General features: G+C 41.9%; 1 protein-coding gene across 1 annotated transcript; it reads right to left on the reverse strand.

The window, feature by feature from the left end:
• Positions 1–1,969: 1,969 nt before the first annotated feature.
• Positions 1,970–24,119, reverse strand: cxxc4 (CXXC finger 4). Its single transcript, XM_070912642.1, has 2 exons — positions 23,295–24,119; positions 1,970–2,152 (listed from the first exon to the last, which is right to left on the reverse strand). Exons 1-2 carry the CDS (start codon positions 24,117–24,119, stop codon positions 1,970–1,972), a joined length of 1,008 nt encoding a protein of 335 aa, XP_070768743.1.
• Positions 24,120–26,281: the final 2,162 nt, after the last annotated feature.

A 26,281-nucleotide genomic window follows, 5' to 3' on the forward strand; every position in this document is an offset into this window, starting at 1 on the left:
CCTGAGGACTTTAAATCCCAGTTCCAGAGCGCAGAGTGGGAGGTGGTGGGGGTGTGGGGGGATTAGAGAGAGCTGTCTCTGATGTTATTTAATCTCACCGGCCAGGGAGTGAGCGAGCCAGCGCACCCTGATGCACGTTATCAGCCTCTGATGACCAGCAAGGGGGATTGGACGCCTCAGACGCCACACTGCTGCCAACACCGCCGCTACAGAACACTTCAAGCCGTATTCCTGGCTGCCCCTAACCAGTCAGCGGCTCAATTTGGGTGATGGCAAGCGTGCTCAGTCAGGGGAGAAGTCGGTCCCGGATGATTTCCTCCTTCTCTGCTCGTTCTCCTCGGCATTGACGCCCCTCCCCACCTCAGCTACCGCCCAAGTGTGCCTCTGTCCTCTCTTTCCCTGTTACTGCCCCCCCCCCCCGAAACCCAAAGACCCAGCAATCGCTCAGTTGCTGAAGCTATCTCAGGAACCTGTCTTGCTTGCAGCCCCCCCCCCCCCCCCCTACCCCCCCCACCACCCGCCAACCTTCCTTCTCTTGCTTCCCCTCGTCCCTCCTGTGCTCCCCCCCAAGTGCATTCCAGCATGACAAACCACATGGGATTTCACTAGTCCTTTAAAGTCTGCTGCCTCTGGGAACCACTCTTCTCCATGCAACGTTTTAGTATTCAAGGGAATACGTGACTGGGGAGGCAACCAATGCTGTTATATTCCTCCCGTCTCCTCCCGGTTGTTATTTCTGTTGATGCTTGGCAGGAGGAAAAAAATGTTTTGTTTTTTTTGTTTTTTATCAGGTGATCATAATTGATCACTGATTTTCCTTTTTAGTTTTTTCTTTTACGTTGGTGGATTTATTTTCTTGTCTTTGGCGAGTCCTCCACATCAAACATTTACTGTCAAGATGTCTTTTACTGAAGTTGTTTTTTTTATTTTAACACATAAAAGCATCACAACAACAATATACAAATTCTTAGTAATCTTTAAAACCAAAACACATTTACACATGCAACAATAGGGTTTAAGACAATGAGTAACTTATTGAATAATTTTGTTTTTGGAATGTGTTCACGTTACTTTGCAGGAGAAAGGACTGTCGCTTACTCTGCAGGAGAAAAGTCCAGACTATCCCTTAGCTCCAGAACAACATCTGATATGTCAAATATGTGTAGTGTACTGTAATTAATTCTAAATTTGAATGTTTTCAACATAACATACAGTTCCTTTACTGGCATTACTCTCTACCTTTTAGACAGTTACAACCTTTAGAGATCCAAACTGAAAGAAAAAAAAAAAGGTTTGATGACCTTCGAAGGTTTTGTTAAAAAATGTACTTCAATCATCTTCGAGGATATGACCTCCAGACAGCCTTCTGACGCATAACCCTCTGGTGCTTTCACAATCAAATGACGCCCAATTTGATTTTAAAGAAGTGCAACTCACCACACAAGACAATGTGCCCTGTACTGCAGTGAGTCCACTCGAATGAGGAAACACGTCAACAAGTGCGCCACAGAAGCCCTGCTGCCATCCTTCACGTCATCGTTCTTAACGTCACACTGCCGGCGTCAGACTTAACATTAGCGTGGTGTTTTTAAAAGAAATGGTTTTCCGATGAAATAGAAGACAAAACCAGAAGATGATTCAGTTTGATAAAATAATTCAAGAGTCAACAGAAATGAAAGGTTGAGGAATAATCAACAGAATAGATTATTGCTCCAGAGTAAAGTGTGTTGTGTTTGTTATATCATCAATCCTTGTGGCCTCTTCTGTTTGACGGATTCAGTATGATTGTATGATTGTCTGTTTGAGTCCTTTACATAGGATTGGCTGTAAACCTACAGCCACAACACTGAAAACACATTCATAGACACCAAAAATATACATTATGATACTGTCAAAAGGTACAATAATTACACAGAAAAGGAAATTACAGAGTTAAAACAACACCATTATGTTTTCATTTATCTTTTTGTCAGTCCACTTTTCTTCTCGCGTCCTTCACAAATGTATCGGGCACGTTGAGTTCTGTGAACCCGTCAAGTGCTCCTGGCAGAGAGTCAAGAGTCCCACCTGCCCTCCTGCTGCTGGATGGGGCGGCCATGGCTCCCCTCTCTAAAAGAACCACCGAAAAGCTTCGCCGTTGTTGACCGGCGTCCTCTGTGGGAGACAAAATGTGAGGGACACATTTTAATTTGCAGGTTTCGAGGTCGTGCCATTGTCATGTATTCTCTTTCAAATTCCAGAAAAGTATACATATATCCAGAAATCACAGACAAATTTGTGAGCCAATAATCAATAATATTAGGATGAGTACTGGATAACAGCAGTTTGAAATAGCATGGACATTAAGCGAAGTAAAAACCCAGAAGGGCACTTAAAACGGCCATAAAGAACAACCACCAAACCAAGTATTTCATCAAAGAGCCAGCCAAGGTGATTACATCCACGTCCCACCCACACCCAAATAATCATTACGCTGGATGAAATATTCAATACAAATTCCCAAGAAGCAACAATGAGGCATTTAATTACTGTGAGCCGTAGCCGCAGTGAGGGGGAACAGTGCATCATTTCAATTTGAGCCCGCGCCAGCAGCCGCCCCTCCTCCTCCTCCCCAAAACCTCTATGCCAGAGTGACAGCCTCTCCTTTCCGAAACTCATTTGGAAGTCAAAGACATAAAATACTGAAGTCTCCCACCAATCCCCATGACCAATTAGCACATTTTTTGATTTTTTTTTTTTGCTGTTGACAGGGGGGAAATAGTGCATAATCACAACTAAAATCACTTTAGTCTGAGTGGAGGGCAATTTGACATTTTAATACCAAGTGTCATCTGTGGCTCCTTAAAGGCATGCTGATGAGTGCTTTAGCACCACACAGACTCCTACACTCAGGCTTATACAGTTTATGGGCCACATGTAAACATTATTTACACTGTACAGTAATGCTGGACAATAATTTATTACTAACACATATCGACTTTTAGTGGATTCATATATGATCACGTTCTGTTGTCCGAATTAACAATTCCAAACATTTGTAATTAGAAAAATAAACACAATGAGTTATTACGTTTTTTGTTTTACGTGTGTGAAGAGTTCTGTCTAATTGAATGCATAAACAGTAGATAAAAAACAAATGGTCGATGAATCAATTCGTTGATTGGCAGAAAATTCATTTGAATTTTGAATTTTGATGATTGATTAACGTCTTAAGTCATTTTTCAAAAGCAAAAAATTCCACAAATCCACTGGTCCCAGTCGCTCAAATGCGAAGATTTCCTGCTTTTTGTGGTCTTACACAGAAAACTGAATATCTTCGGGTAAAGAGCAAGCACTTTGAGGACGTCACCTTGGGCACTGTGAACTTGTGATGGGAATTTTTCTTTATTTTCTGACACTTTATAGAGCAAACAAGTCCATAGTCCATAATGAAAATAATAAAATAAAAGGTTGCAGCTAAATAAGAGATGAACACAGTTTGACTATTTTACACACACTTGCGATATTGTAATTGTGTTATATTGAAATAAAAAATATTAATATAAAATACTGCCATATCCCTCAGCTCTAATATATATATACTCTCTATATATGTATGGTACATGCTGTACAATGTATGTGCAGCAGTATGTTCTAGCTGTGACACTTACAGTTAGATTTTGTTTTACATTTGAGTTGAGTTCACTTTGTGAAAATGTAGACAGTTGTATACCAACCCAATTCACAAAGAGCACTTCACCAGTTTCAGATTTCCCAGACCATCATGGATCTCAACATGGATCAATATTTACAAAATTAATTTATAGTCAAAAGTCTGTGGAGAGGAGCGCCCCGTACAGCATACTACATATGCTCGGGTTCGATTTCGCCCTGTGCCCTTTGATGCATGCCCCCCCCCCACCCCCGCCCTCCCACATTTCCTGTCATTCTTCACTGTCACTATCCAATAAAGGCAAATATGCCCAAAGATAAATCATTGGTGCCTGATTCAGGCTTTACATAACAGACCACTGACATAACTTCTTTTTACACAACTTAGTACGTATCGACCAAACAAACAACCCCAATAACAATGAATTAGGAGAAACCTGAAATTAATAAATGTTTCTGCAAACTCCTCATCTGATAAGGCTATCAGCACCTGTATGTATTAAACTGATTCAGTATATACTCCAACAGCAACAAATCATCCAATCACGTAAGTGTTCTGTCATTAGGTATAAAACAATAGAGGATGCATCATGATACAAGTTTAGGACATTGTTCCTAATCTCTCTAGAGAGAAAACCTAAACTAAGTCTGTAAAGGTCAACAGTAGACAGGTGCTCATCATCGCATACATTCCTTCCTGTGTGTAGCAACCATTTACCATTTTTCACACCACATTAAGCAATTATTATTATACTTCCAAGTAAATAATGGAGGGACTCAGAACAGCAGGAGTCCATCATCACCAATTTAAAGTCATGGATGAAATGAAACACCATCATGTTTTGAAGGGTCAAGATGCCCTCGCAGATCTGATGTTTTCTTTTTTGCTTAAGTGCAATGGGCTGACGCCTGCCCCCTTGTTATGTCACTGTAGCTCCATTAATTGTGTTTTTATCACTTTTGGAAGCAATTAGGCTTTAATAAATATATTATTGAAGCCATTATTAATGTCACTTCTGCTTTTAAAGATATTTGATAGTAGAGAAAACAGAAAGAATGGGTGAGAGGCATGAAACAAAGGCGCCCAGCCAGACTTGACCATAGTTACACTGGGAATTTTCTAATCACCTGAAGCTCCAAAAAACATTTAGGAAATGCTGTTTTTATTGAATAATTTGAATGTAGTGTCTTCAATCATTTTTCCCTCCAAGTCCCCAGAGTAAAAACCACAGAAACAGGCCCCAGGGCTACACATGGATGATGTCGGCATGGCTTTCTTTGGCAAACTGACCACTTGGTTGTTGTTTTTTCCCCCATATTTTTCTTGTGGAGAGACAACCACGGAATCATGCAAATGCTGAACAACAATATAATGTGAAGATTGCACATGCAAAGTATTATTAGACCTCTAAGTTCAATGAAATCACACTCAGTTACATGTTTGTTAGGTACACCTTGCTAAAACTAATGCGGACTAATACAACAGTCCTGCAATGTATCCTCCCGTCAGTTTTAGAGAAGTGTAGGCTGTATGATCATTTTGGAGGATGTTGCTGTTGAACTGTATTTCATTATACAGACAGATGGTTTCTGTTATTTAGCCTATCCTCATTGATACAAATGGGGTGGACAAAATAATAGAAACACTGGTCAATATAACACAGTACATTTCAACAGCACCTCAAACTGCAACCTCAAAAGTGACCAAACCACTCTAAAACAGTTTCAACAAAAACTGACCATCACAACGAAGGGAGGATTCATTGCAGGACTTTGTCTCAAAAATTGAGCTAAAGACACAAAGCCTGGAAGACCAATCTGCTGTTGAACACGTTCCACATTTACATATAAATCGAGGCTATGAAATCTCAACATACACATTCCTTAAAAAAAAGAGAACAATGATCTTCAAGAACTTCCTATCAAACGTCAACATGTCTGTCAGAGCACTATGACAAGTCTTCCTAATAAGGCACAGAGAAGACAGCACAACAAGCGTGTATACTTCAAATGTTGTGGACGCTGTATGCACGTCCACATTGCATATGGCGCGCATATCCACGGGGACACTTTCAGCCTTAAGCTCTGCTCTCTCGTTCTACGTGATGCTCTAAGAGCTAAGGCAAAGAGGAGAGAAAGGGGAGGTGAGAATGTTTATCTTGATCCATATTCTCACATTGATCAGTCCCCGGTGGAAGTGCGGCTCGCCAGAGACAATAATGACCCTGATCTGGGCACTCGGCATGTCTCTGTTTTGTTAAGTTCCCGCGTTATCGATCCATTGGGGCTCTTGAGTGCTGCTTGGATTCACTCCCGGGCCTCCTCGCCTCGGCACACTGCAGTGACCAGGCACAAAGAAGGCTCAATTAGCACAGCTCCACGTTGTCTGCTCCCCCACCAGCATGCGCCTTCAAAATCAGTCCATCAACCGCCAGGGAGAGGGATGGAGAAGAGACACAAGAATACAGAAACAACAGGGAGGGAGAGGGAGAGAGGGATAAAGGCAGGAGGAAAAACAGAAGAAAGAAAGGTGGGGAGAAGGAAAGGACTGATAGTGTTACACCAGGGACACGGGAGCAACACTAAGGTTTCACCTCAAATCAAGACGCTGTGGCAGCAGCTCAGCCTCACGTCAACACTGCTGCCTCTGCAGCAGAGCATACATAACAACCTGGCTACAACGACACACAGAGGGAAAGACAATTTCCCGCTCTGGCAATGAATACACACGGCCGAGTATTGAACTGACTTAAGGAGGAGGAAGAGATTTCTCCAGACCTCAAATTAACCCCACCACACCACCACAGTAGGCAGTGTATTCTAAGTGTCTGCCGGTGGCTTTCGGTGATAACGACACAGTAAAACTGACATGTGGTGGAATAATTCTCTGCGGATTCTGGCGAGGCAGTGTGAGGTCTCTGGGCAGCCATGACACTCTGTGATCCTAACTGAACCTGGCAGGTGCAGTTAATGCTGCAGCCACGTCGACGGCTGATTGAGACGAGGTGGTAGAAAGACGGCTAGAACGGGATGTTGAATCATAATCAAACCGACCAGACTGAAGCAGCTTCTGCAAAGGCGGCTCTAACATCTGCAGGAGCACATGAATGCACACACACACACACACACACCAGAAACCTCCAACCAAAATCTTGAACATCCAGGTTAAGGCCAATCCTCCCTATCTTTTCCACAAAAATAATAAAAACACATGAACAGTCCTCAACCCGCAGCACACCCCTGCCCCTCCTCTCCCCTGCAGCCTTGGCGTCACACTGAGCTGGGGCCAGAGATAAACCACTCAAGACGATGAGGATGATAATGGCAGACGCTGCAGCGCCTCAAAATTCAATCAGCACCGGGACGTCAATGCGGATGAGTGTAAAAGTGAAATATGCTCGCCGGCGTGTGTTAAAAGACGCCACACAGGGCTGGCAGAAACAACAGCCGATGAAGAGGACGATGACGGGAAAAAGCAAGAGAGGGAGAGAGAAAAAAAAAAAACAAGAAGGGGAGAGAAAAAATGAAAATAATGTGTCTCTACTACTCTGCTTCCCAGCACAATCCCACTGGCATTCTGAGCAGCCCTACTTTAACCACAGACTGTGAATAAATTACCCTTTTGAACTCGGGGTGATTGCAAATGTGCCCCGGTTTCTCTTGAGACATGTCTGGCACTAACCCTCAGCTCTATGCTCCCAGCCAGCCTTGTCACACAGCCCCCCTCCCCTCCCTCCCACCAACACACACACACACACACACACACTCAAGGCACACACACACAGGCATGCACAACATCATCAAACTTTTAATTCACCATAATTACGGGTGGATTTTTTTTTCCTGCCAACTACAAACTCGCCTTCGTCTCCCCCCTTCTCTCTTTTTCTGTCTACGAATTCTCAAGAATCTACTCATACTCTGAGATTTAAAAAAAATAGAAATGTGTTAGAGATGAGAAAATATCCTGGGAAAAAAAAAACGTTTAGTGGCAGAAAAAAAATCAGAGTAGAGATGGAACGGATAGAAAGAGGGCAGAGACAGATATAGGGGGGAGAGAGGAAGGGAAGGGAGAGACAGCGGCACTGGGCAGGTTGAATAGTAGTCTGTGGGTGCTGATGTGTTTCAGAATGCTCATTATAACACATGGCCCATACATTACCCTGACAATACCCATAATTTATTAACTTACAGACCTGGAACCAGGCCACTTTTCATAACCACAATCCCTTGGATGCAGCTCTGACGGGCTGCAAACAAAATATATATAAATAAACACCACTGTCACCTCCTCTGTCTTGACACGCAAAGTGCGGCTGATACTGCTTCAGCTGTCTGGACGCTGACTTTAAAAAAAAAAAAAACATAATTACAAACACTTTTCACACAGCATCACAGCTGCGAGGGAAATCTGTGTGCAAAACCCAGGTCAGCCAGTTTTCTTTTTCGCCACGAACGCCTTACACCTTGCAAGTCCCGAATAAATCCGACACCTCAGAACTACAGTCGGAAAAGTTAAGTCTGTGATCATTTCAATATTAAATGACAACACGCAGGGAAATTACTTTGATCATTTTCGTGGGCAAACCGGTGGGATGGCAGGCAAAATTAGGAAGAGACGAGGAAAGAGGAGCAGGGAAAGAGCATGAGGACTTTGGGAGCCAGCCAAACATTCAGGGCCAATCTCCAGGTCTAAGGATGAGGAGGGGGGGAAAAGTTTCAGCGGTGCAGTCAGCCTTAACTGATGTGTTATATATTGCCTGTCACTTTATTCTGCAGGAATATTGGGGCGTTGCCAAGCTCAAACCTGGAAGGTATAGCAATCCATCACCTGCTCTGTTGCCGGCATTGTTGGGTGGGGGTTGAAATCTCATCTTGAAGCTTGTAGCCAATATTCTAGCCACCCAATGCCGTTTATAAAAGGTACCTCTCCAAGGCCGCTATCACGGACAGACCACTCATCTAGTCATCCACACGCCATCGCCCCCAGTCCTGCATCACAACAGCGTAACGCAAACAGACTCTGCACAAAAGCTTAAACCTTGAATATCACCTGCACAATAAATACATAGGCTGACTATACTGGAATAAACATTTACTGTGATGAAATCATCTTTCTGCTTTGAGGTTTAGTTGTTTATGGCCAAAAAATGATTGATACAATTAATGCAAGCGATTAATTGTTATCAGCCAGATCATTTTAAAGGTACAGTACAATGATATGACAAAGCACAGTTACACACACACTGTACTCCAATGAATAAAAACCATCTTAAATCTTGAGACTCTAACTTGTTTTTTACACAATTTGTCCGATTTTGCTTGTGTTGGTTTGCAAGTAAGCTACTGAGGTAACCCTGGCACGTTTACATTGATTTACATTTACTAAAGTACTGCACTTAAGTACACACTTTAGGCAGTGGTACTTTGTATTTCCAGTTTATGGTAGTTTATAAGTCTACACTACTAGAAGGAAATATTCTATTTTTTTACTCCACTACATTTATTTGACAGCTGTTGGAACTAAAATACGTCTCTTGGGGGATGTTTGGTGAAACAACACTGTTTTATGTCCATGCAACACAAAACAAATACATTTTCTTAACTGATCTTTGTACTGATTCTACAAAGTGTCATGCTCATAGGCAACAATGTTTTTAATTAAACGCTATCCCGCAGCCAATTAAAGGTTTACTGTTTCACAGTTTCCTCAAACTATAACTTCAGAGTGAATATGACATTAACATTATAAAGCAAAAGAAAGATACTTGGAATGTATTGTGACTGTAGTTCTCTTTAGTATTTGGATATATCATCAGCCTTATATTAAATAACACTGAAGGCCTTTTCTTAAAATGCTGAAACAAATGTGCTCAATTTTTTCCCCCCAAATATTCTTCACCACAGACATGTGAGGTAACTGAGCAGCAGTCAGCAGAACGAAAGGTGGGTAAGTACACTAATGTCACATCACCTGTGACATTCATCATCTCATTACATACCATTCCTGTTTCACAGGTGCCTCCAATGTATCAGAGTTGTTAATTTCCAGTGTGAGAATATCATCCACTTTAGGATGATTTTCAATAAAAAAACAAGGGTTGGTGATCCAATGTGAGATCAAACTCTCTGTGGCCTGTAATACACAAAGCTGACAGAGTTTTCAGAATACTGTCAACATTTACCAGCAATTTTTCATCTCATATTAAACACAGATCATCAGCACATTTGAGGACTTTAGGTTTGAGATATTAATAAATGAAGTGGAACACCATAAGCTATTTCTTTCCCCCTATTTTTCCTTTAAATAGCATATTTATTCAGACAACTTGAATATGCTCACGACACTAATGCACAGGGAAAAAGAATCCAAGTACACGGGTCTCGTGATAGCATTCGTATACTGAAGTACAGCTACAATCTTTTAATTCAAGGTCCAGCCTTGCACCAGGCATCCATTCGAGCAAATCAAGCTAAGTGTATTGCGGATGTTTGTGAGTAATGAGGATTTTGGGATTTTTTTTGCTGACTGGGCATGAATGAAGTGGGTGTCGGGGGGCGTGTATGATGGTGTGCTTAAGAGCCGTGCCTAGGAGAGACGGGGTGGTCACAGGGGGGAGATTAGGCTGAGGGGCAGCGAAGGAAAACCAAATCCATCTCCATCTCAGAAACATCCTAAAGCAGATTACTTACTTCAGTGGGAGAGGACAAGAGGGAGGAAAGAGAGAGAGAGCGAGCGAGGAGCATGAGATGGATGAGGGAGCAGAGAGAGAGAGAGAGAGAGAGAGAGAGAGAGAGAGAGAGCAATTAGCATAGATGCAATTCTGGCACAGTCCTCTGACTTGATATTTGACCTTCTGCTTGAGTCTTGCCAAATATCGCCTGAGAAGCGCAGACGGACCATATGGCAAAGTGCTGCTGGAGGCTGAGTGCAGTGTGACTCCAAGCCTCCGTATGCTAATGGGAGAATGTAATTACGGTGCAGTATTCCTGTAGGACGTATATTTTACTAGCCCTCCATAGGAGTGGGTTTGTAGTCAGAGAGACAGGCGAAGCCTCAGTGGATTCAAAAAATACACTTTTTCAACCGTCAGGGAGCCATTGAGTGGACAGTGAAATGGAATGGGTCCAGTATAACTGGGGCAGCACTGCAATATGCCACTATATGAGGAAATCAGTACATGTTGATGGAAACTGTTTGAAAAGGGTAAATCCACTGAATCACATACGGCGGAAGGCTGCTCAACTGCAATCTGCTGCTCTCCTCTGGACACACCCCAATCAGTGATGTCACAGCAGATGTTTTCCATCAGCTGGACAGCAAAACACCTGCTGAGCCAGTGACATCACAGATTGGGGCGTATCAACCAGCTTTATCTGAGAACTGTCAAAAAAATGGGTGCTCACAGTACAGTACAATAATACATTAATAAACACTTTTGTATTGTGTGTTATAAACCATTTATTACATGTTTATACACTGCTTATAAATGATAAAAAGGGGGACTTGAATATACATCCATCCATCCTGACAACTCCTACAACTCCTGTACCAAGGACGTCATATTTCCTGGATTGGAAAAAAATAACATGGCAATTGAGCATAATTCAGGCAGCAATCATGTTTTCCTCCAAAATGTATTTAGAAAGGGGTTGAATATTTACACGCAACCCTAACCCTAAAAATAGCTTATATGAATAACTAATGCTTATACTTTTTTTTTTTTATCCAGTAATTCATCAAGGCCTTAAAGACGCATATTTCCTGTTTTCACATTGTCTGGTATGCTTTAATAAAAGCACTAACTCAGTAACTAGTCAGAACTATCTCACCCTCTAACGCAGAATAAAATCCAATGCACCCATACTGTGTGAGAGATGTCTAGGATAAAAAGGGAGTGACTTTCTGCTGCTGAAACAGCACTCAGACGCCATGCCTCTTCAATTCATCATGCATGGAAAATCCCTGCCCACACAGACGGAGGCTGAGCCGACCCTCGTAGGAAGAAACCGAGGCAGCACCCCTGGGTCAGAGGCTGCCGTCTGTAGCCGGGATCACCTACCTGCTACTAAGTACAACAGTGCCAGACTCCATTTCAATTAGCTTCACCTAAGTATCCTTGTCCAAGTAAAGCAATTTTACACAGGGCTGCTACAAAGCAAACTCTCCTCTGGGAGCAAGCCCTATGTGGGAGACAGCGGAGAAGCTTTCAGGTGCTGCTGAGGTTTCAGGAAAACAAAACAAAGAAATGCAGCGCCGAGGTCAATTGAGCACCGAGACGGGGAAATCAGAGCAGTGTGAGCGGGAGAGGAGGGCAGGCGTTGTAGGATGGCAGCGGGGGAGGAGGGGGAAGATGAGCAGGACACGCGTTTTGAGCGTGGAGATACCTGAGGGATCTGGTATGGAAATCCCCAATTTCTCCGCCAAGTTGCAGCCCTTTGAACAGTGGAAGACGTCAGCAAGCACGGCGAGAAGCCATGTGGGTGTAACGAAGCGAGGGCTAAGCGAGGCAACATGCTGCCAGTTCTCTGAAATGTTAAATTGAAATGCAAAGTAGGAGCAGGCCTTCTTGTTTTGAGCAGATTTCTCAGCATCTGTGTGGGAGCCCTTAAACTCAGAAGGTCTATCTGCAGAGCTCTGCATATTTACTGTAAATCAACATAATATTTAGGTTAGGATTAGAAAATACACACAGCTGAAGTTGAATCTTTAATTGCACTCACGTAATGGAGACTTGAGTCAAATCAATCTGTGCATCAAATTCAGGGAGTAACAAAAATTTCAGTTCAGTACATACGATTTTGAATACGTACAGCCAATTTGCACCTGTCAAGTGCCTTTGCTCTATATTGTGCTGCTTCTACCTCTACGCTACTTAATATACAGACTGTATAAGCTAAAGATGCTGGTATTGACACAATATGAGAGAAGATAGCATTATTTTAAAAAGTCATTAAAGGTTTAAGAACTGGATACTAATGCGGGATTGGAAACACCACAGTGGAGTTTACCAGTGGGAGGATTTTGGGAACCCCTTGTTTCCAAAGTAAAATTCCCACAATTTCTTTCTATAGACAACGTCAGGTGACTCACAGTTGGATGGACCTGAAACTCTAATTTCTCCCTCTTTACCGTCACTGATGTGCCTTTGAGAAAGGCCACCTCAATCCCAGCAGTTGTACTGGTCAGCTGCCATGTGTGAATGTGCGTAATTGTGTGGGTGTTTTTTCCTGCAAAAGAGAGCTGGGCTCCTGGTGAAACTTCCCTGAATAAAGAGAGGAAATATCTGGTTCTTTGATAAAAAAAAAAGTGGAAGTTACAAGCCTGTGTGCATGAAAGTGTAAGATGAGAAGTAAACTATGACTCTCAAGGTGTATTTTGGATAGAAACATCCAATCACAGAGCTTAAAGTCCTATTATGTGCACTACTGGCGGCACAGGGGAAGCTAAAGGTGACGCTGTTGAGAAGACAGTTTTAAGGAATTCAGTTTCAGATTCTGGGTAAATTTTGGATGAATTTGGCAACTACGCTTCTATGCTTTGCTAACAACCGCAAGGACGAAGCGTTTTGATTTCGCTACAGCTCTGAGACATGCCTCTGACTGGCTACTTCTCCATAGCAACGGCAGGACATGATTTCTCAGAAACAAAGCTGAAATAATTCAAGTTTATTGCTTATTTTTTCAGACTTTCCTCTAATCTTGGCTTTTTTTCCTCGCAAATTACTAGATACTTCAACTTCTTCAGGACCTTGGAAACACAAACTTTAAGGAATGCTAAATTCTCCAGAAGACTCCCATTTTCATTTGTTAAGTAACATTAGGGATATCTTTGAAAGAAAAATTTCAAATGGGGAAGATACTCCTGGAACCAGCAGCTACTCCCATTTTACATCACAAGATAAATCTGGAAAGCAGTAAACACGTATTTATGCTACATAAAATTATGTTTATTTTTTCAGACTCTTTCCTCCAATCTTATCTTTCTCTTTTGAAATACTGGTACTTTTACTGATTCAGGACTTCATTCAAATAAAGCAAAAAACATCACTTTTTGGTTAAACTGGACACATACAAGCGGTGAAAAGGGTCACAAGTAGATATTGCTTTGTTTTAAAACTGAAATTATGCTTCTCCGGGTACATTGGTGTGGCTTTTTCTTGTATACTTGTGTGTAGACGGTTTACTCCCAGCAGGAGTTGAATCAACTTGCTTGATAGGGTTAGGGTTAGGGTCTGCAGACTGTACCCATAACGTAGGCTCACAGAGAACCTTCATGTTTATCTTTGGAGAAACGGAATTCCATTTTAAGGGATCACATGCCAAAAAGGTTGGAAACCACTGTACTATTGCATTTATATACTGTACTGGAAAATCCAAGGCTGTGCAGGAACTCTTCATTTGGTTTAATTGAATTTAGCTGAGATACTGTACACATACAATAACACTGTAAAGTCAGCTCTCTAGGCATGTGTATAAAAGCTCCCTCCCTAAGAAGAAAGACATGGATTAAAGTCATCTCGTTAGAGTCATAAGACTAATATTCCACCTGAAGCAACCTAAAACGAGGAATTACATAAGTAGGCTTTAGTTAAACTGGAAGGTGAAACTTGACAAAGATGAAAACAAGAGAGATATCGTTAGGAGAAAGCCAGTGGGCAATGTAATATGCTAAAGGCAGCATTTAAGACAGAGCTAATCCAAGCAGACTCCCCCCTGCTTAGTCATTCCAGCTCCACACTGATCAGACGGAGAAACCGGTCACAGTTTGTCAAAACACAGCTTGCACCCTGAGCAGATTGAAATCATTTCTCTACTCAACAGAACGCCACAGACAAAACAGATCTTTTGAGGAGCGACAACAAACTGCGAACAGCTCAATGGTTTATCAGTCGCGGAGGACAAAGGGGGCCCTCTGCTCAGGAATGAAAATATCCACCTGATGTCATCAACCGGTGCATCATAAATCCTATCCTTTGCCTGGGGGCCACAGACTGACTTCACGCCACTGTGACACCCTCTAACCCCAGGGTTTCTATTAGAAAAAATCCTTGAAATATCTTTCTGGGCAGGGTGTCAGATGCTTGCCATGAAATATTCATAGTCTGCAAGCAGAGCCACAATAGAGGAGGTGGCAGCATGCGAGGATTTGACTTGCAGAAACTGAGACGCTTAAACCACGTTGACCGAATTCTCCCATCACCAGTTGTCACTCACAAATTCCCTTTCACATCAGTTTTATTGCATGAATGGCACAAAGCCGTCTGCCATTTACTTCCTTTTAACCTACAGATATAAACTCATTAGTGCATCTGCAGAACTGCAATCCTGTGGCCCTGTATATTACATTTCATTTATTTTGCTAAATGCAATGAGGTTACCAAAGATTGGATACAGTTTTCTTTCTTCTTTTCCAGCTCAATATTGTAACCTGTATCAAGTAACTTTGCAATTTAAACAGCAATCCTCAAACTTTGGCTAGCAGAGATTTCTGTGGGCACTTGTACATACAAGGAAGACGTTAAACTAGAGTCCCTGTTTATAACTGCATTATCATGGACTGATAGGTCACTTCAGCAAAGGTGATGGATTTCCTATTTCAAACCAGTTTCTGCAAACATGTTGATGATGGAAAATATATAAGAATTGTAAATAATTGGCTAAAGAGTTCAAAGAGAAGTTAAAACTCTTCCATTTCTAGAAGTAGTAAGGTTTGCCCACAGTCCTCGCAGGTTGGGTTATAAAAGAAAGACATTTTGTTGGGTTGGCGTGCAGGTCAGAAAGAAATGAGTAAAAACAAAAATAGGTCATTTTAGATTAAATGAAAATATTTCAAGAAATTGCTGAAGAACTGATTTTGTGAAGTTCTGGATTCTTAAATGTGTTGGTCTACAGTCAGTGAACCCCTAGCACCAGGGTAATATCATCATCTTAGTCAACAAGAAGCATCCAGTCAACCAGACCCGTAGCTGGAAGCAAGTGTTATGAGCACTGAGAGGAAATTTGAGGTTTGACTTGAGGAAAAATGTTAGAAATCTATAGAAGAACTGTAATTTAGTAGTGTGTCAAAGACACCAATGTTTGAGTGAGAGCATAAGACAGACAGACAGACAGAGAGACGGGAAGTGAAGCAAAGGTGTACAAGGAAATACAAATCATCATGTACAGAGCAGACCATCTGGATCTTGGGTTGATTACAGAATGTGGATTAATGCATTAACAGCCAGAATGAAAATGATACAACTACCTGACTTTGCCCATGCTACTGCGTCATGCAGCAAACTACACATGCATATTAGCATCTCTTTCCCAGCACTTTTCATGCCAACGGCTTTATGCTTAGATGACGTCACACACAAATAGCCTATCTATGCTGTTTTACTGTAAACAGTCTTAGAGATGTGTCATATATATTGGAGGTCTATAGGGAAAATCATTTTTAGGCGCAGTTTTTCTTTTTTAATGCAGTACTGTGGTTGACCACTGGAGCAAACTGGCACCAAGGCTGACTCAACTTCAACACATCCATCACTAGATAATAGATCGATGGTCTAAAATCATTAGACTGGTCCCTAAAACAGTGGGTTGAACCAACCTTTCAACCAACTTACCAATACGGCTAGAGCTGATTGCACTTGTGTGTGCTATGTTTTACACTGAAGTCATGGCTAAGAAGACGGAATCAGCATGGCTTATACATTTTGCAGTGTGAGCTGGAGGTGAGTTGGAAATAAAGTTTTATTGTTAGTCTCAAACAGGGTTAGTGCAAGCTACTGCTACAAGCTAATGTTATTGTTATTTGTACACAGGTGGAGGGGAGAGTGAAACTTGTGATCATTACATTTTTCGCTCGCTCTCATTGGCTATTGCGGGTTTCTGCTCTATATTCCGTCGTTGTAAATATCGTAACATGTTTGATATTTAGGATTTGAAATTAAAAACATTAAGATTATGTTGAGATGAAAACCCCTAACACTACGGGATAATTTGGGCAGATAATCTGTTCAGACGAGCCTCGACTCGGTAACAACCCAGCAATTGTCGGGAGGGGCGAATCGGACTGAAAACTGCCCAATTATCCTCTCATGCAGGGCCAGCATTAGAAAATATTTCAACATTCCTTTGCTTAGATCTCATAAAAAAGTGTCAGCCAACAATATTTTGTCATGTGACAAAAAATTTTAATATTACCAGGTAGCCAATGTGTTGGAACTATTCCTATTCTTAGTCCACAAATGAGAGAAACTTACCACAAACAGAAAGAAATTGGCATGTGACCGTCATATTGTCTGTACTGAAGAGCATCATACTGGCCTGGGATGTAAATTAACCAACATTAGGATCATGCATTATTTACCTGATAGTTTCCTCTATAGTTTACTGTTTTTAAGGCTGATGTTTTAGTATAGCTAATGCCTAATAACGTGTGTGATATAGCCAAAAAGGAAACAGCAAAATGCCTGTTGGAGGAATTTGGTAATAGCTGATTTTATAATGGGGAATACCATGTTCAAGAACGTTTCTAATCGGGCTCTTAATGCTACATCAGTTCAATCAATCACTCATTTGCCACTGGCCTCGTTGCACTCAACTCAATTAGGGCAATATTTCTTTAAGGGAAAAAGCTTTGTAAAAAGTATGTGCAGTGGCATAAAATCATAGAATAAGTGCAGAAATCAAAACAAGTCAAGATCACATCATTTTTATGGAGAACAAAAAACACCTTGCTGCCATGCAGTGCGCTCATTGCAATCCCATGATGCATTTGCTGAAGACTTTTTCTCTCACACTTTTTCATGCAGGCTCTCAGTAATGACGAGATACCTTTTAACTTCTCAGCCAGAGTCAGCATCAATAATTTATTCTCATCTGTTTAAAATTTAAAGTGCCACACATTAACGTCCTCCCGCACCTGCTCTTTCACGCTGTCCACCCTCCACTGGGCTGCTTTCTACCCCCATCCCTGTCTCTCTCTCTCTCTCTCTTCGTCTTTCCTCGCGCTATAATAAAGACAATGGCAATGAGTTCTCTTTCACCACTGAACCAGGGATGTTGAATCAAACGGGGGCAGAGGAGGCGACAGACCACGTAATGTAAGGGCATCGTCCAGACGCCTCCGATTACGCTTTGGCCTTAATTGGTTGCAGTGGCAAAAACGATGAATTCTTTAACAGTGCCGTGCGGTTGTGCCTTTCCGAGCACAGCAAAAGGCCTAAGGAGGACAGCTACTCTGTGCAAATGGAAGCTGACAGAAAATCCACACAGCACGACCAATCTAGGGGAAAAAGGGCATGACAATGAATAAGGGGGCCCATGCTCTTAAGTAGCTGAGGGTAGCTTGCAGGGAAGATGTGTATAATTAAGCGGTCGGCATCGTGGTTCAGATGGCAAAATCCTATTGTCTTGACAGGAGCTTAAGGTTGCCCTTTAGGTTGAGATGCGCGCCAGCGTACGGCCTCATTTTTCTTTTTTTTTTCACACTCCCCCAGACCTCTGCGACCAAATTAATCTGCAGTTTTAAAGCTTGAATAAATCCAGTAAGTTAGAGATCTGCAGATCTAAAGGCCGTCTGTCCCTCAGGCTTTTCCTTCTGCGTTTTCTCTTTTTTTTTTTTTCTTTTTTTTTATTTCTTTACCCCCTCTGCTTTGCCCACGGAGATTGGCTGGCAGCACTCAGTGTTATCTCCAGGGAGGCAAAGGTTGGGGGGAGGGGGTGAAGGCCACAGATTTGTCCTTATCTATTCTGAGCACACCTAAAACAAATTAGACCTGGCTGCCGTTGCTTATTTGGCTCCCGTGCTCTCATTAAGGGGCTGAATCCGAGCTATTTTCCTCAAGGAACTGCTTCCTACCATTTTGGGCCTTGTCTTTTATCACAATAGCAAAAGGTTTCTAGGCAGCCATGCCACCTTTTCATCTCACCCATTTCATGTAGTCATATCAACACTGCACAAAGAACAGAAGGAGAGAGGGAGAGAAAGAACATCCGCTTACTCTAGGATGCTGCTTTCCTGCTCATGACTTGATGCTGGCCTTTGACATGTGTTAATTGAAAGGAGGAATCTGCTCAATTGGATTTTTGTTTTGCCCTTTCCCTGCTTTTTCTACACCGTCTTATGCTACTAATCAAATAGGAGCCTGTTAGGATGTTGTTCTTTCATAGAATTTTGCTTTGTCTTTGCAGTATTATAAACGTTAAAAACAGAAGTGCTGTTTAAGTCAAATATCAATGTCAATATAGTCAACTATCCAGTGAGCTGGCCCTTGAAATCCAATAATTATGAGGATGTTATACTTCTAAAAAAATGTATCGTTAAGGAGGATGTTGTTTTAGACTCCTGATGTAAAGTCTGCATTCGTCACTCACAAGCAAAACCTTGAACAACTTAAATGAGAGTACAACTCAAATCCACATGTTGTAAATGTTTTAAAAGTCTAGCTGGATGTTAGATTGAAAGTGCAGCTTCCTGTAAAATTACACTACACTGGTCAGACTTTTGCAACAGAAAACTGATGTTTTTGTTGGATGGGTTTAATGAAATGTCTGACTGCACAACATAGTGAAAAATAGACACTAACTTATATGACTTTCAACAAATATTTTTACTTCTGAGAGGTCTTTTATGAATTTATAAAGCCGATACTGTTAGCTGTACTATTGTTTAACATTAACACTGGAGCTGTCACTCATGTTTCAAATCTACACCATTAACAACAAAACCACATTCACTGTGATGCTGTTAAATTATAAACTGTAGGAACTGTGTATATTAAAGATTTCTCAATAAAAGTTTATTATAAAGTCCAACCTCAAAGAATATTTGAAAAGTTATACCAGTTGTGAGACGTAAATAGGTCACGCTTAAAACTCTTCATAGAATTTCCCCAATAAGTTGAATTCAATTGAAATAAAAACTTGCCAAAAACGTTGAAAAGACCTCAAAAGCCATTTTTAACCAGCGGCAAGATTTTAAAGATTATTGGATTCTTATCTTAAAGCAGGATGTTACCATCGAGTCACTTGTTGGATGCTGAATACCAAGTACCTCAGAACAATGATTCCCAACGCAAGGGTCCCAAGGTAAATCTGAAGGGTCACAAGATAATTAACACGCAATTATGTTCATTTTCTCTGGCTATTCTGTCATTTTCGCTTCTTGCTTGTGAAATACTTTCACCGCTTCAGACTCCAAATGAAACAATCTGAGAAGGAAAATCACTGTTTTAGGTGAACTGCTCACAAATCATGTCCACACCAAGGCCTTAACCTGCAATGAGGACTCAGAACTAGATGCATTTTAAGCCAGAAAGATTGAGAAGCGCCACCTTAGAAAATGGACATATGGATGCCCTCGCACCATGTCAGTTTTAGTGCCACAATGTTAATCAATCTGTTGAGCAACACAAGCTGGCAAGGAGAACGCTAAGGCCCTTTTCATGAGTCTCTCTGCAGAAATAAAAGTAAAGTTGAGGTAAACAGGTGAGGTAAACAGAGGTGAAGACACAGCTTGCCCATATACGAGTATTATTGCATTTGAAAGTTAATGAAGGACCTTTGAGCCATAGGAGCTCAAGCTACGCAAAGGTAACTGCTCGGGAAATGTTAGGTTAGATGAGATTCCTTTGCCAGACTAATCCATCCTGGAGCCTGAGAACAGCACAGAGACACAGAGAGAGAGGGGGAGCCGAATCTGCTGCAGAACAGCACAGCAGTGACACAGGGCAATTCTCTAGGGCCTTGCATTAGCGCGCTAAATTAAAGGGGGTATTAGATTAAATTGGCTCTCCGATTTCAGGGGTGTGAGTAAAATTCTGATTTGCATTTTCCACCGCTGCTTAAGATATAATTAGTTCAGGGTGATTCCCATGTGGAAAACACTGACAGCCAAATCTAACTGGCTGCCAGTAGCTTATCGTCTCTTCCAAGGCAAAAGGTACACTCGGCTCATGTTTGTTTGTTTGAGAGCATGTGGTATGAGTGTGGATGCAAGTGTGTTTGCGTACATCTTTGTGTGTGTGTGTGAGAGAGAGAAAGAGTGAGATAAAGAGCGTGCATACGTGTTACCGCTCACATGGGAATTTGCACGCACGGGCTGTAAATTCTCCCTCTAAACTCACTTCAGCGTCTGATTCATCACACTTCTCGATCAAATCCCGGTGAACTGTGAGCGGCCATTAGCACCATCAGCAAGGTGAAAAGAAAGCACTCCCTGTTAAAGCAGATATAAAAGTTTGTTGAAGCTAGAGCGCGACTTCACATCTCCAAGACGCCTTTAAACTCAAACCCATTTCCGCAGCAGAAGGTGCTGTAATTACAGATGCAGCTTCAAAAATAACAATTACTGTCGGTGAAGTCCATAATATGAATTACTGAACTCAGCGAAGGAGCTTTTAAAAGCAAGTGTGGATTTGTTTGGGGGGTTTTCACGCCCTTGGTAATTCTAACCGTCTTTGCAAATGGATGTTTTCCAAAAGTGCGTCTACCCATGCATTATGAATGTGAGGCCAGCTTCCTGGACACCTGTTTGGGACACCTGTTAGTACATGATGTATGGAGTCCACAAGAAATGAGCTTCCGATTGCTTTTGACTTTTGTGTTTTACACGTCCAACCTATAACCCATAACACCCATCAGCGACCCCTTTATTTAAACTCTTACACTGTAGTTTCCCCATAATTTCCCCTGTAAGAAGCGCCTGAGTTTTCTACACTGTATGAAAAGTCTCATTTAAATTCTGTATCAGCTTGTTCCAAAACTCAGTTTTAAGCTACCATACAAGATACTGATGAAATATTCAAACCCATGACACTATGGTTTTTATGGCTGCACCAAATGGAAATAATCTCTTTCTATCAAGTAATCTTCGTCTTTAATTTGAGTCCTAAGAGTCTAATTTTCTTAAAGCAAGTGAAATATACCCCCCCCCCCTCCCCATGTAAATCACCTTGTTTCAGGTACTTTCTAAAATGAAGATTCATTATACTTGTTTCTAATGCACTGATTTGTTCTTCTGATTCTTTGTTTCAAGATACAGTAAAGAATTTCTGGAAAATTCTTGAAACAAGTTGATTTGTAGTGGGAACAGTTACTGCACTGGCAGATTTTTCACTTGTTTCTAGGAAAACATTGTTTTTTTCCAATTCATTTCATTTGTAAAAGGTTTGTATTCAATTGTAAACTTTTGGAAACTTTGGGATCTTATCATTAAAATAAAAGCTCTGTAGGTTTGAACAGTTGCACGTGTGTTTACAATGACTGACCCGCTGTTTGGGGTTAAAGAGGTAAAAGACAAACCCAATACAGTCTCTTGATTTCTGTGTTAGCCGCAAAGAAGAAAAGCTTACACTAGGCTGTAGGTTACATGAGACATAAATGATGAGAATCATATGAATAAATAATAATACGTTATGTCACACTGAAGTCATCAACACCACTTGGTCAAGAACAAGTTTCAACATTCAGGTTCTATCTCAATCTACTTTGAATCCTCCCACAATGTCCTCATCACTGAAAAGGAGCAGACAAATGTGATATTTAGATTATAAAACATAAGAAAAACACATCTGAATGAACTGAAAATTAAAAGGAAAATCAATCACGGATTCAAACAAGAATCAGACAAACTGATGCCACAAATTCATAATGAACAAAGGAATCCATACATGGTGTTTTTCCATGAGTAGATTATGTAATATTTTATAATTAACCTCTTTTTCCTCTCTGTGTAATTACTTAATTAATGAGCAAATCATCTGGCCCTCAGGTTGCATTTGTTGGTGACTCATCCATACAGGCTCATGTTAAGTCAGTAAGCAAGTTCAAACTGTCAGGGTAAAGAGAACCGTATTTGCAACTTAACCAAATGTCAGCGACGAAATAAATCAATTAAAATGCACCTTTAAAAACAACACTGCCCTCTGATTGTGTCCCAGTGAAGCCTCGTGCTACTTGTCAATTAAGCCACGGCTTAATATGTTTTTCTCTTTCCTAAGTGACAAGGTCTTCTCTGCACCCCTCTCCATATGTACCGTGCCCCAGATTGATCCATAATTGGCCATAATGACACAAATGTAATATAAAGTGATTTCATCTCAACCCTACTGTATATGCACAATCAAGTCATACAGGATCAGTCTGGGTGCTTCACTCCCCTCCCTACACAAAACTTAGGGGGTTGTTTTGAGAAACACCATCAGCAGCCCTGCCATCACTCTCACCATCTCTTGGTGGTCGGAGGCTGAGGCTTTGTGGGATATTGATTCTCCCCATCCAGAGACGGTTTCCATAATTGGTTAAAATGACCGGGTGCAGAGAGGGATGGCTCTCTGCTGAAAACCATTTCCCAGCCCTGCTTGGAGCTGAGCCAAGCTCGGGGTTGTTCGGATGCGTTCCAGCCCCAGCCTGACTGGCAGCAATTAGGGGTGTCTGAGCCAAGCTCAGCTTGCGCTCCACACAAACACCCCTAATTACTGCCAATTAGGCTAGGCGGGTAGGCAGATTTGAGAAGCCGGGGGGATGTTCAGGCATGGGTGGGCATGGAAACAATTTTCAAGGGCTTAGAACGTGACTGGATGAAAAGGTTAATGCTTTGGAGTGCAAGGGGATAATAACAAAAGAAGGGGAAGCAGAGCCCCGGTTCTCACCTCCAGCGATGAGCCTGGCTTCTTCTTCAGCTCCTCGCATTTCCTAAATTTGCAGATCTGGTGGCCCGTTTTGCGGTTCCGACAACTGCTGCAGACACCACAGTTGATTAGCCGCCTGCAGGGTGCACAGACCCCACACCTTTTCCTTTTCTTCTTCGCTGGGTTTCCACTGGATACCGAGGAATTATTCTGTGGGCAGTCTGCCAGATTGGCAATTTGAAACGCACTGTCTGTAACGGCTGCTGAGGCTGCGGGGGAGTGAAGGGCTGTCATGACGATGACCCCGGGAGGTAATGAGATGCCCCCTAAAGCCGGGATAGCGGAAAAAGTTCCAACGCGTTCTGGGAGATTCATTATCTCTGCTTCAGCAGCGCCGCATTTCAGCTTGTTCATGCATTCTCCTGCTAAAGGTCTGCAGTGTTCGGGGGATAAGGTAGAGAGGAAATTATTATTTGCCATTTGCAGCGTCTCTGGCGGCACGCCAGGCTTCCCCGGCCTCTGGGAGTCATTTCTATGCATGCTGGTCCTATTAGGGTTTATTGCCGCTGATTTCCTTCCCCAGAGCATGGCGTTATCGCAGTTCCAAGGGGACATGCCAATTCTAGCACTGGGAAAAATGGGCGTTGTGATGCGGGCAATCTTAGCAGTCTGTGGAAATGCCCCATTGGTTTTATAAAAGTTTGCAAAAGACCTGTACCTTTCCATTTCTGCGTTATAATCCAAAAGCTGGCTTAATCCACCATCCTGAAGAGTATCCTTTTGTAAGAGAGAAACGTCTGCGTTCTGTCCATTTTCAATGCAAAGCGCATTGTTTATGTTAGACATGGCTGAGGAATGGTTGTTAATGCTTAGGAGAATAGAGTGAGGTCACAGTGGCCTTTGTCGAACTGAAGCTGGTTACGAACAGTGTGTTACCATCCTGGTTTATCTTCTCCAGAGCTAAAAGCAAAAAAAACAAAACAAACAAAAAGAAACAACAGTTACACATAAAAGAGGCAAATGTTTTCATTCTAATCAGATTTCATTTCTCTGCTTCAACTTCTCTCTGAAGATAACAGCTGAACATTTGAAGGATCTTCTGGCACATTGTTTACGCTCTGCGTTTTATAATGGAACTATCACAAATAGTCAGAAGTGATCTTCATTTGGTGACAATAACGTGATCGCTGTGACAGACCAACATGTCATTATTATAATGGGGAAAAGAATTAGCATGCTTCAAAAAAAGTGCCACACTTTCAACGTTGTTTAGATGTCTTGTCAAAATATTCTTGCACATTTTGAAGAAAGTCCAATCAGCTACTTCACAGAATGAATAAATACATTTTAATACACATGGGTACATTTCATCAAAACACAGAAATTTAATATTCAATCCAAAATATCACTATTTTGAAAAAGTTAGAGGAGAGCCTCACCAGAATTTGGATTATGACGGCAGTAGCTACAAACACAAAGATTTTTACCTTAGGCCTGCAATATAAGCTCTTAAAAATAATCTGCTTTGGGTGCCAGGAGGAACATAGTTAAATATTTTCCTTTTTTTCCCATCTTATCCAAATAGTAGAGGTGGCCCATCCATGTAAACACCACTCTGTCCAGCCTCTTAAGACCACCTGGTATTCATTCATGGCCAGCTCTATTACATTTACTCAATAACAGCACAGATAGCCACCGGTGGATTTACATCCAGATCATGAACCAGACCAACTACAGTGTCAGCTGCCTCAAGATGGGATGTGTGTGTGTGTGTGTGTGTGTGTGTGGGTCCAAGAGTGTGTATAGGTGTGCGTGTGTGTGTGTGGGGGGTGCTCCATTTCCTTTCTCTCTCTCCACCAGTCTGTCTGGATTTGGTTTCCACAGATAAAAGCCCATTAGACACATCTCCCCCTACTTCCATTACCTTTTTCTGGGCTTTCTCTCTTAATTGCCAAAGCTGATCCATTGCTGGAACACTAAAGCATTTCAAATCACTTCCATGGTGCTACCCAGCAGCTGTCTCGAGAAAAAAAAAAAAAAAGAATCATAAATGTGCACACATGAGACTGGAGAGATCTGCTGGGTGGCATTGTTAAAGTCCTCTGAATACTGAAGTGCATCCCCCTTCTAAACATGTCCGAGCAGGTAAATATTTGCCTTAACCTAAAGTACCAAATGATTCCCACAATACAATCTCAGCATTGTCCCAGTGCCTACAGGCTATTTTTAACATGAAGTCTGACAGTCTCAATACACTAAAATATCCAAGGTGGTTTCTTTTAAACTATTGTTATTATTTTGATGGCACAAATGTGAAACCAGGAGTCCTATCCGCCATCCAAATCCAGATCTGGAGGTTCAGCGTCGATGTGGCATCCAAAACAACCCGCAGCCACCAGTAAACAAAACCTCCTTGGCTTAATCATCAGCCCTCCTCAGGGTCATTATTACTTAATCAATTCACCCCTGGAGCGAAATACGCAGCCCAAAGGCAATCAAGTCACGGACATTGATTTTCAGCCTGTAAACAAAGTTTAGAGAGACAGAAATGTTCAATACTTGCAGCTGGAGAGAGACACGGAGAGAGGAGGGAGAGAGAGAGAGGGAGAGAGGGAGAGAGAGGGAGAGAGAAAGGTGGAGAGTGCGAGAAGGAGATTGAAGAAAGAAAAGTAAAAAAAAAAGCCACGTCCGATGACGAACCATTGTGCCGCTGCTGCACCGCGGTGCCATTAATTACACTCAGTCTGCTCTGTGGTAGACGTTCAGATCAAAGGTCATGCATAGATAATCCGAAGAGGGCAGTGCGGTGCAATAGTGCAAATAAAATCCTATAAAAATTAATCGGACATTGCCGGGCTCACTTGGCAGCCACACAGACACAAATCGGGACAGGAGGAAAAAAAAAGGGGGGTAAAACGCATGCAAGTGGACGGCAAAATATGGACGGACACGGGGAGAGAGAGAGAGAGAGAGAGGGGGGAGAGGGAGAGTGAGCATCACCTACCGGG

Source organism: Enoplosus armatus, chromosome 2, assembly GCF_043641665.1.
Source record: "Enoplosus armatus isolate fEnoArm2 chromosome 2, fEnoArm2.hap1, whole genome shotgun sequence".
In the NCBI taxonomy this organism is placed as follows: domain Eukaryota; kingdom Metazoa; phylum Chordata; class Actinopteri; order Centrarchiformes; family Enoplosidae; genus Enoplosus; species Enoplosus armatus.

Excerpts from the sequence above, each read along its gene's own strand:
- cxxc4 (XM_070912642.1), bottom strand. The coding sequence starts at position 24,119 with ATGTCTAACATAAACAATGCGCTTTGCATTGAAAATGGACAGAACGCA. Across the intron at positions 2,153-23,294 it reads AGCCAGGCTCATCGCTGGAG|GACGCCGGTCAACAACGGCG; the intron begins GTGAGAACCGGG and ends TCTCCCACAGAG.